We start from the raw sequence: 12,125 nt of genomic DNA, 5'->3' as shown, positions 1-12,125 counted from the left end.
AACCAGATACAAACAAAATGTTTGTGTGCATAGTTAAATATTTAAATTAAATTGATTCTATTTTCTTGTGTTAATGTGGGGTTTCATTAGATGTAACTGCTGACAGTTTGGTGACACCTCTGTAGCTCTTTTCAGAGATATTGTTGCTGTTAGAAATTTCTGATATTTCTGACCAACTTTGTTCCTCTTATCTACTCTCTTATTGATATGACATGAATGCAGAGTGTTTAGAGAGCGGTTCAGAGACAGGGCCTTATCTCTGTGGTTCAGTTTATTCAGGCATGTTGAGGCCGTCTGTGGTTTGTGGACTGGTTATCATCCAACATGGAGGAACTTCCTGGTGCTCCTGTTGATGTCGGCCCGCTGTCATCCTGGCAGTCCATCGCAGGAATCTTTTTTGGATCCGGTTCTGATTTGCTCTTAACGCCATCAGTCAGATGGAACGGGGTGGCGAGCGTAGACTCGACTGTAGGGCTCAGCCTGGTTGCTAGGCAACAGAGCAACGACCTCCTCGACAGGTCACTAGGCCTGTCTTTCAGTAGCGTGTACACAAGTGTGTGTGTGTGTGTGTGTGTGTGTGTGTGTGTACATGCACAGGTGTGTGTGTCAGAGCCGATTTATGAACAAAATGCTGTAAAGTGTGACTGTGTTTTCTGCTGCTCCACTTCTCTGTTTCTGTCTTTTCTGACACACTGCAAACACACAAATGAATTCTCCACCCCCTCACATTGCCTCAAACCCAGCTGTGCCCCCATCCCTTCCTGCCCACACACACAGTGACATAAACACACACACTAACACACACTGTCTATCGCTTTCTCTGTTTGACTTTAGTTCTTCTTTACTCTTTCTTTTCCTCTTGTCCTTTCTCTCTCTCTCTCTCTGTCTTCTTCTTTTTCTGTTTGCATTTCCCTTTTTTTTCGACTCTCTTTTAAACTCTCCTCACAGTTCATTTGCATCGTTCAGAACTAACAGAGTTCAACCATGCTATGCCTTGTTAACCATCCTCACACCAAGTTACTGTTGTGTCTCTGGCATCTGTCGGTATTTTCAGTTAAAATTGGGGCAGACCTGTGTGTCCAGGTGTGTCCATTGATGTCATCCACCCTCTCTCCTGTATAAATAAACACACACACTCATATACACAAACATAATCTCTCCGTTGCTTAACTGCTAGAAACCCGTGGAAAGTGCCGGCAGTTGCCACAGTGCCTCATGAAAATGTAACGAGAATGTGAATAATTAAGATTAAACCAGAGCGTAGTGTCACCCTGTGTGAGTGTGCGTGTCTATATTCGTGTGTGTGTTTAAAAAAAATTAAAAACACACTGTGCTGTCCCTGCTGTTACAACGTGTGTGTTAATATTTTTGTAATCCTGTTGGTCAGTTTGGTTGAAATTTGAAATGTACTGATGTCTTAATTCCATTTTTGGAAGAAACTGCCAGTCATCGTAAAGTGGAAGTGGTTTAAAATCAGCACTGCGCAAGATTTTTTAATGTAAAAATACACCAGTGACATGAGGCAAACCACAAAGTCAGTGCTGTAGTAGAGCAGATTGTCCCACACTGATATGCCCTATTTATCTAAATGGAGTTCTGGTGTTGGTCATGTTCGCGTCTTCGCCTGTAGGAAGTGCCTGATCAAAATTTAAAAGGAGTGATACAAACTCATGGATGTGTTTCTTACAAACCTATGTGCAGTTTAAAGATGTTCTGATCTGATCTTAGCTCAGCTGGATCAGTAGCAGCTGAAGGTTTAACACTCGTTTGCCAGTCTACTCTTCACTTTTTACTATGGCTAAGTACATTTTCATATTCATATTCCAAAACTGCAGTACAAACATACACAATATTGTATCATGATAACAGAACTGCTATTACATATCAGCACCTGTTTTATTGTCTTCCAACAGACTGCTTTGGTCTAATTATGACTGAGTGATTATGCCTGTGATATAAGTTTGATTACCTCAGGATGAATAATAACTCTGAGAGGTATAAACTTTAAGGTGACTCAAAAGGTCTGAACTGAAATGTGGATTTAGAGAATCGTTACACTCCTAATTGTCTGGCGTCTAAAATGTTAAAACGTACTGAAAAATATCGGTCGCAGTTTCCTAAAGCCAAAGGTCATGTCCTCATGTTGCTCGTTTTGTCCAGCCAATTATATAAATGATATAGTTAGAAAACTGGAACAAGGGAATGTTTGTTGTTTTTGATGAGAAATGATATTGAGGGGCCACATGTGACTGTGGTTTTCAGATGTGACTTTTCACATGTTATCATGCACATATATCAATTCTTGAGACAAGATTTAGTAAAACTTTGCAGCCTTACCTGAGCTCTTTTCTCACACAATTTACTGTGTGGATAATGATACAAGAAAGGCTTCAGTTAAGAGATAACAGTTTAACATCTTCAATAATGCAGCCTTAGACATTAGATGTATAAACACTTATATTACAAACACTTCAGTTAGAATAGCCTTCTATGTCTTGAGGATTTCTTATTAAAATTTTAGCAGATTGCAGCATGAAAGACAGTCATGACCTGAGCTAAACTCTGTTACATGCAGAGAGAAAGAAGAACACTTCCCCAAAAACCTGACTGTCCTTTGTGTGTGTGTGTGTGTGTGTGTGTATGTGTGTGTGTGTGTGTGTGTGTGTGTGTGTGGTGTGTGTGTGTGTGCGCGTGCGCGCTTCTGTCTTCACCACCAGCGACTGATCAAAGATCATAGATGTAGATCTCAAGCATTCTTTGTCCTTGTCTTTGTTTCCTCATAAAGTGGATCAGCATCCATGCACTATATTAGGCTGATGGGTAATGTGGGATATTTATATCAGTCACTACACTGAATGATTTTAGCACAACTCAAAGAACACAGTCAAATCAGGTGCAGAGCCTGCTGCCATTTGGAGCTGCCAATGTGGGAAATTTCCTGTCGCAGCTTTAATATTATGGGGTGTGATTATGAGATGTCCCACCATGCCGCAGTTAAATTTAAAATCATCTAAACTGAAGCAATAAAACTAAATATAGATGTCGACAGCAAGGAAGGGACAAATGGGAACTGCAGAAATATCAGTAGCCTATTGTACAGTGACTAATGCCACATAATTGAAATATTGATTCATCTCTTTGTTGCTATTGTGTCGCCTTATTTGGCATTGCAAGGAAGCCTGAGTTGATATTTGCTTTTTCCTTCTCTCCTCAGTGTGCTGTTTTGTAGTCCATAAGCGCTGTCATGAGTTTGTCACCTTTTCTTGTCCGGGGGCTGACAAAGGACCTGCCTCAGACGTAAGTAAAAACACACATACTTCTAAAGCATCATTTTGTTTTATTTAATTCTTTGCTATTTATTTTTTTAGACAGACATAAAAAAATCTTTTTTTTCTGTGAGTTCGGGATGAACAGTGAAGCAGATCACTCCACGTGTTAAAGTTAAATATTCATTATAGACCTGGTTAGTGATTGTTATGAATGATGCTTGTTAATAACATTAGCAAAGTCAGCACTGGCTTTTGGTTTGTGTGTGTGTATGTGTGTGTGTGTGTGTACTTTCATGTACTTCCTGAATGTGCTGCTCAATGGACACTCATGCCACACACATACGCTTTTGTCTTTCCGTCCATGTGAGGACCGTGAGGCCCCTAGTCTGATTCTGACCTAAACCTAAAAACAAGTTGTAACCTTCAAACAGTTCTTGTTCTTACTTTGCAGAAATGTCCTTATTACTGTGATTTAAAACCAAAATTTTTCCTCAGCAAAGATTGCAAAAAACCACTCACTGCAATTTGGTTTTTAAATTATGAGGGAGTGTCCTGGGTGATTTTATTTTAGGTTGATGATTTAATTTTATACTAAGTATTTTATTTTTATTGTATATTTCTGTTTTATTGTTGGTTAACAGGGTCCGAACGAATTAAGCTGGAATTGTTGTTTCTTTGACACATGCTGGGTTTACAATTAGTGTTTAGGTTTGTGTATTTTGTATGCTATTGTTGAGTTATTTTAATGTTGCACAGCACTGTAAATATGTATGCAGCTGCAAGTCTTAACTTTCAAACTTTACTTTTGAGGTAGTAAAAATATCCTTACACCACAGAAATGTCTTCATTATGATGATTTAAACCTGAATTGTGTCCTCACAAGTACTGCAAAACTACACACACACACACACACACACACACACACACACACACACACAAACACACTCAGACATAACCTCTTGCCCTCTCTCCTGCTGACCTGTCGGCTCCAAATCACATTGAGACATGTCAGTGAAGAGAAAATGTGCTGCCTGGCTGCCTGAGGTTAATGAGCCAATATCTTTTCATTCGCACACACACACAAACACATGCACACACCATTTGTGAGTCAGCCTAGAGTTTGAAGTCATAGCCGCTGATGTTTATTAATCTAATTTTCTTTCTTTGTTTTTGTTACATCACCAGGTCCTGTTTTATTTGTCTCCTATTTTTGTACATCCTCCAAACTCACTCAATCAGTGCTCCATTTTCTGCTTCCCTCTCTTTTGCTCTCTGTTATGATGAAGACAATATTTAAAAGATCAGGAAAAATCATTAATTCCATTCACCGCTATTGTATTGAGATGGCATCACAAATCTGAGGCATGCTGTATATATTAAAAATGTACTTTAGGTCACAAGACGTTTTACTGATGTTTAGTTGAAGCTCTTCTCTGTGTGTGGTGGTTTGTGATGGCTCTGCTGGATGTCTGTGGTGTGTTGAACTTTGACCTGAGCTGTGTTGACCTTTGATCACTGCTTCAAGTGAAAGGTGGAAAAAAATGTGTATCTGAATTTTCAGAACTGTAAAATAACAAATTGGCTTCATGTGAAGACCAGACAAACCCAGTGTTTGGGTCTCTGAAACACTGTTGTGTACTGCTAGCAACATTAGCATTGTAGCTAAGGTGGTGCCAATACAGAATGGTGCAAGACTTTTTTTTTTTTTTTTTGGCTGCTGCATGAACACGCTTTTAGTTACAATTAAGTGAAAACAATATAATGATTGGGGAATACCCTTGCTTGTTTCACCATTACAACACCCTGTACTCAAAGCCAGATGTGGAAGGACTTGACTGACGAGCACAGATCCCAGACCTCAACCCCATCCAGCACCACGACACCTGTTGGATGAACTGGAACCTGGACTTTGAGCCAGGCCTAATCACCTAACATCATCTAACCTCTCTAATTCTCTTGTGGCTGAATGAGGAAAAATCCCTGCCACCAGGTTCCAAAATGTTGTGTAAAAACGGTATCATATGGTTTTATTATGGTTGTAGCATGGCTGAAACATTCTAAATTACACTTACTTAATTTGGGTGTTCACATACATCTGGCATTAAGTTTAAGTTTTGGACAAATGAAACCTGAACTATCTGCATGGTTAGATACAACTGGAAGTAAGTAAGAACATGTTTCCTTGTAATTTGGGTGAACCGACTTTTTAAACACAGCCTAACAGGACAACTGAGAACACCTGAACCTGCAGTTTTTAATCTTTTAACAGAGTCTAAGCACCACAGACGCAGGAACTGGACTGAAACCGCCTGGATTACTTTAATATTGAATTCTCTCTCTCTGTGTTTCTGCCTCTGCAGGATCCACGTAGTAAACACAAGTTTAAGGTCCACACCTACTCCAGCCCCACCTTCTGTGACCACTGTGGCTCCCTCCTCTACGGGCTGATACACCAGGGCATGAAATGTGACCGTACGTACACAGACATCTTTGTGTGTGGTCATGTGTATGTGTGTGGGTGTGTGTGCGTGTCTGCACAAATGAACATTTGTGGTGAAAGCAGAACTTCTCATTTCACCTGCTTTATATGTCACAGATTAGCATCTCCACTGTTTTGTCTAAAATGAGTACAGGCAAAATGAATGGGATTTTAGAAAAATACCAAAAACACGGGTTGTATCGGGGTCATACTACCTCTCACTTATGTGTTGTCCTCTCTGTCAGAATCAGTCTTTTTTGTGTAAGAGTCACTAGCAGGTCATCCAGCACTGTCACTTAGATGATTGAGTTGTTCTCTCTGAGCTGAAAAATAACCTGCAGCAAAATTGTTCTGCCATCTTCCCGCAGCAAATATTATGCAAACCACATTGTTTGGCCTGTAGCAAACAGTTACTGCTGCTCGCTGTCACAGCTAGAAAGATCTCATGATGGGTCAGTTCTAGAGAAAAAACTTAAATCAGTTTTAATTTGTTAATCCATTTATCCATTTAATGCTGCTTATCTGGGTCCAGATCATAGTAATTTAATAACTAGAAATTACTTTTAATATGCTGCTGAGAGGTTGTAGAAAATTTGATATAATAATCAATAATTTTAGGCCACATTGTCCCTTCTAGTTTTCATATTTGGGCTGGAATGATCATGCGACAGGTATTAAATTGCATTATTTGTAATGCAAAGTCAATTTGTAGTCTAAAAATACTCATTTATTCTGTTATATGTTATTTTCTTCATGAGCTCTCTGTGATGCCAGAGAGCACTTATTTTTTTCTTATTTTTAAACAGTTAATCCAAAACGAACATTAGGATATGTGAAAGTGTCTTTCTAATGCCTCTTATTTATGACAGACAAAGTTTTGCGACATTTCACTTGAGGCCACTGGTGAGAAAACAAAGAAATGTCTGACTAAAACTCATTTTCTCGCAGTTAAATGGATATTATCAGACAGCTGGAGAGAGATTCTCATAGAAATAACTGAAGAGTTTTTACATTACTGCAGTTGTGTCATGTTTTGTTGACCATTGGCCTGTTGCTGGCAGCAAAGACAGGAAGTGGGTTACATCTCTGCAGTGCTGACCAACATAATTTAGTGAATATACAGTTCCTCATTGTGCCTGTGTGCAGTATAACGTGTTTGATGGACTTTGACTTGGCCTTTTTGAAAAGCCGCCTGCAGCAGTTTGTTATACATTTATATTTAGACAGCAGTGGTTGGGTCAACAGCACCTTAAGGCTAAAAGTAGCTGGTAATGGACAGAGGTAGGAGAAATGAGGGGTGTGTCACTCCTAACTTTCATAAGAGTGGTTAGTCTAAGAGAAAGTCACTCAGACCTGCTCAGTAATGTGCTGCAGGTAATGTGCTCTGAGGCCAGCTTTATTTATCTATTCAGTCATTGTACACTTACTATACTGTCAAACAAATGGAATCTGAAACGCTCATTTTTGGTTTGATTAATGATGCTGACAGCTGAGATATGCCAAGTTGATCAGTGCTGCACACTGATTATTTTAGTTCAGAGTTGTGCAAACTATCATCTCTGGTGTTATTGGATTGTTTTGTTTGTGAGCAGGCAGGATCTCTATCAACTCACAGCCATCAAAATATGCTTTTAACAGGTATTTAGCATCGTGTCATTCCATAACAGTAACGCTGTGAGACACATTATCTGCAGCACAGCTGGTCTTAGTCCTCTGTAGACTTCCTCTAACTTCTCTCAGATTTTGAAGCTGCTTTCAGCATTAAAATGCTTTGTGACTTACTCTTACAATCAGGACTGACACCTGTAATATTTTGTGGGAGTTCGTTAGGAGCTACTTACAGCCAGAGGACATTTTGTGAAACTGGCCCCAGTGGTCTCATTATTCCTTATTAAAAGTTTCTCTCAGCAGCTTTGTGAATTGCTCTTACGAGGACACTTAGTTATGAACTTTTAGTGCCATTTAGGAAGACTCCTTGTGGTGAGATAAGATCCTGTGTGAAAATGACTCCTGATGTTGAACAAGCTTATATAACACAATTCACACTGATGTCGATAAGGTATTTATTAATCCATGTGAACAAACAACATGACTAGAGGCACTGTGTTTCTTGCAAATTTTATTTGTATTATCAAATTAGATTTTTTAACCCTGCACACTAAATAGTGGAGATAAACACTTTCCATACATGTTCCTGAAATTAACTTTATGTGGCTAAATTATTAAACTTTTAAAACCTTAGTTATTATTCAGTAAATGAGGACAATTAATACAATTAATCTTGATACTCAGTATGTGTTAATCCATCAATGATCTCTGTAAGACATTTTCCATGTGTACATCACTGATGAGCAATAGGGACAGTTTAGTTATGATCTTCTTATTTGGTTCCAGTTAAATTTCTACTTTTGTTGTTTTGTTACGAAGCAATAATGACCTTTTTCTTCTGTGAAGTCCTGATATAGAAAACAAGACCACTGTGGTCTTCTTACCTGTTCCTCAAAACTCAAGATCCAGTCTCTGCTATCTCTCTCTGCTGGATGAACATAAAACAAGGCTCTTAAAACACAAACAGGAGATTTAGATATTTTAGATTTGCTACCTAGATGAGATATGTTGCTCTGCTGCATCAAACACTTGTTCTTTTCTGGGTCATCCCTCCTCTGAGTGTATGAAGTTTTAATAGAAAGTGTATCTGATGGCAATTAAAGTTACATGAATGAATGATGCGTTTAGTGCACTGCCTGGTGGAGATATAACATGTTGTTATGTTATGATATTGTGTTTTGAAAGGTTATTGCCGTGAAATGGAAAACATGCAGTCAGGGAGAGATTAGCCTCTCACCCTCCACCTCTGCAGAACCAGAAAACCATCCACTGATTTTAGAGAGTGAAGTAAAAGGTGGAGCTTTGTCCATCAGAGTATTCTGACATCTAGTGGATAGATTTAGCAATTACACTGGATCTTTAGTTCACTGTTTACCATCAGGAAATACATTTTTTGTGTTTGCCTGTGTATCTGTCCTCAGTGCAAATGATAATCTAAAACAATCCAAAATTTTCATTTTTTTAATGTGCAAGCCATGTTCTTTATGAACAAATACATGAACCATGTGACAGTTAGTTAGGACTAGCAGAGACTACATCTTTTTTTGGCCATGATTTATCTGTTCCAGATTTACAGTGGTGTGCAAAAGTTTTAGGCACTTTAAATGTTTAGATTCTTATCTATGGCACAATACAATCAGGGAGGTGTCTGATCAGCCCTAAATTCTGTTTTCAGCTTGATAATGACCTTAAACATACAGACAGAGTTATGAAGAACTATCTTCAGGTGGTATGATCCCCACAGAGCCTTGATCTCAACATCATGAAGTCACTCTGCAATCACATGAAGACAGATTAAAACAAGATGCTCTTGTAGTTGGTGCACCTTGGAGAGGTGTGTTTTTTGGGAGGACAGTAGTATCTAATCAGAGCGCATCAGGAAGCTCTCTGCAGCTTGAGTAGATAGAAGAGAGACAACAGAAGGTGCAGTTCATGGCCCCTGTCAAGCTCCATGACTAGCTGGACGTAAACAAACCGGACATGATTTCTGACGAGTGACTTCTCACATGGTTTTCATCAATTATCGTGATCATTCAGTCCTTTCACACCTCTTTCCTGGAGAGTTATCTTCCAGTCAATAACACCTCATCTGAGATCCATTTTCTGGTTTGTGCACCTTCACATTCAAAGTCCCAGAGTCTGTACTAAAGGGGAGCTCCACCAGTTTTACACATGAAGTCATAAACTACTACTCAGCCTTTGAAATGGTTGTGTAATGTCCTCTGTGGCTCTGGCAGGACTCCTTAAAAGTCTGAAAAAGAAATTAGCTGAGTCATATCATCAGAGGTTACTGTCGGCTTAAGGAAAGCCTGTGTTACAAATTGGGGTTGTGGAGTTTGAAAGATCTGGGTGTTTATCAGGCAGGGAGGGTTTAATGAAAAGATGGCACAGTACTGAGTTGCATTTTAGGAAGTGTAGCGTCCGGTGTTTTTGTGACTTAAAGGCCGGATATCTCAGCTCCTGCTCCTTCATTTTCTGACCAAATCTTTTTAAATCTGTCTCTTGTGAGTCCCCAAACTTTATGAAAGTGCAACACAGAGAGACCCTTTAATCCGGTAACATAAGTGAAAGCACTGTGATAATGAATTGGGGGTTTGCGGATAAAGGGTGTCATAGGTTGTACAGATTGTGAGGCTGTTTATGGAAAGCTTGTGCTTTTTGTGTGCCTTGTGTTCAGACTGTATGATGAACATCCACAAGCGGTGTGTGGCCAACGTCCCAAGCTTGTGTGGGACAGATCACACCGAGAGGAGAGGACGCATCCACATCTCTGCCCAGATCACTGAGGACACTCTCACCGTCATCAGTGAGTGCTCTCTCTCCGCCCGTCTGTCTCTTTACACTCTATTCTCTCTTTGATACACACACACACACACACACACACACACACACACTGAGCGCCTCTCAAAGCTCTCTCTCAACCTATGACTAAAACTGGAAAGTCCATTAGCCGATCAATGATCCAACGATTGACCCACATTGCCACTGGGACGTGCACATCCACGTGCAGGCGCGCTCTCTCAGACAGCTGTGGATTGATTATGGAACAGAAGCTAAACTGTTGTTAAGTGTTGTCAAATGTAGCCATGTAGAGTTATTTAGGGCAGGCCAGAGCAAGACTTCACCTCCTGCCGTCCTCTGTGAAAGGACAAACTCCAGTGTGTTTTATCTTAGGATGTTTTCTTTTTCCCCTCTACTTCTGCCACTTATTTTTGTCCATGTCCTCAACCCCTCACAGTCAAAGAGGCTAAGAACCTGGTGCCCATGGACCCCAATGGCCTGTCAGACCCCTACGTCAAGCTCAAACTGATCCCAGACCCCAAGAGTGAGAGCAAGCAGAAGACCAAGACCATCAAATGTTGCCTCAACCCCACCTGGAATGAGACCTTCACTTTGTGAGACATCTCTCTTCCTATATCATTGTCTCGGATGAGTTTTGAGGCTTCACACACACCTGATTGACCTATTTTTAGCAATGTTTGAAAAGAATGTGTGGCCTCATTTTCAGTCACACAAGCACAAAGCTAACTGGAGCTCATGCAAGTGACCCTGTCCTCATTCTTTTCCCTGTTTGTGCTTGTTGTTATTCAAGTTATTCTGGGTTACTGTGACTGCTGGGAAAGGCACAGGCATGGGAAAAAAAAGTTAGTTACTGAGGTGTTAACCAGTTTAAATAGAGAGAGATGGGAGGAGTGTGGCTTTGAGATGGAATTATGATCTTGGTTTTACCTACTGTAAGAACATCCTGTATCTATTCTTTCATCTGACTGTCTCACTCCCCTTTTCTATCATTTCTTAGCAACCTAAAAGAAAGCGACAAGGACCGCCGTCTGTCGGTAGAGGTCTGGGACTGGGATTTGACCAGCAGGAACGACTTCATGGGATCCCTGTCCTTTGGGATCTCAGAGCTACAGAAACTAGGCATAGATGGATGGTAAGATGTCAGGATAAGGAAATGGGAGATGGAGGAGAATTGGGGAAAACTACACAGGTGTAAATGTAAATAACAAGGCAGAAGGAATGGGGCCGTAAATATTTTAGAGCCTTACTGTAATCCTGGATTTTTTCTGACAGTGCTCTGTTTTCACTCTGGGGTTTAGGTTTAAGCTGCTGTCCCAGGAGGAGGGAGAATACTTTAATGTTCCTGTCCAGCCAGATGGAGAGGACGGTAACGAGGAGCTACGACAAAAGTTTGAGGTGAGACACATGGAAACAGAGACACCAACAAATGACAACAGGTTTCCTTTGTGCTAGCTTATTTATTCTTCCTGTAACTCTTTCTCTCTTGTAGAGGGCGAGGGTGGGTCCAGGGAAGCCTGCGGACTCCTCCTCCTCCTCTTCGGTGTGCAAGTACGACAGCAATGGAAATCAGGACCGTGTCAAGCTCTCAGATTTCAACTTCATCATGGTTCTGGGCAAAGGCAGTTTTGGAAAGGTGATGCACAGACAGCTCAGTCTTCAATCATGAAGCACAAGCTGGTACAAAATTAAAGCCTGCTGAGGTTCGTTTATATACTTTTCATTCACTACCCTCAGGTGATGCTGGCTGAGAGGAAGGGTACAGACGAGCTGTACGCCATTAAAATCCTGAAGAAGGACGTGGTGATCCAGGATGATGACGTGGAGTGCACCATGGTGGAGAAGAGAGTCCTCGCCCTGTCTGGGAAACCACCTTTCCTCACTCAGCTGCACTCTTGTTTCCAAACCATGGTAGAGAACATCTTGCATTAACAAAGACAAAACATGTCAACTCATGATGATGATTTATC

At 40.5% G+C, this 12,125-nt stretch overlaps 1 protein-coding gene across 2 annotated transcripts in view; it reads left to right on the top strand.

Annotated features, from left to right (window-relative positions):
• Positions 1-12,125, top strand: part of LOC108888464 (protein kinase C beta type) — a 31,417-nt gene that overhangs the window by 10,115 nt on the left and 9,177 nt on the right. For both annotated transcript variants that reach the window (XM_018684458.2, XM_018684457.2), the window contains exons 3-10: positions 3,215-3,297; positions 5,630-5,741; positions 10,034-10,162; positions 10,595-10,751; positions 11,156-11,290; positions 11,457-11,553; positions 11,648-11,791; positions 11,893-12,066. In XM_018684458.2, the coding sequence (XP_018539974.1) occupies positions 3,215-3,297; positions 5,630-5,741; positions 10,034-10,162; positions 10,595-10,751; positions 11,156-11,290; positions 11,457-11,553; positions 11,648-11,791; positions 11,893-12,066 (1,031 nt within the window). The remainder of the gene's footprint in view (positions 1-3,214; positions 3,298-5,629; positions 5,742-10,033; positions 10,163-10,594; positions 10,752-11,155; positions 11,291-11,456; positions 11,554-11,647; positions 11,792-11,892; positions 12,067-12,125) is intronic.

The sequence above is a fragment of the Lates calcarifer genome, linkage group LG5 (assembly GCF_001640805.2).
Source record: "Lates calcarifer isolate ASB-BC8 linkage group LG5, TLL_Latcal_v3, whole genome shotgun sequence".
NCBI classification, from domain to species: Eukaryota; Metazoa; Chordata; class Actinopteri; family Centropomidae; genus Lates; species Lates calcarifer.
The sequence above is the reverse complement of the archived record's forward strand: the minus strand, read 5'-3'. Positions and strand labels throughout refer to the sequence as shown.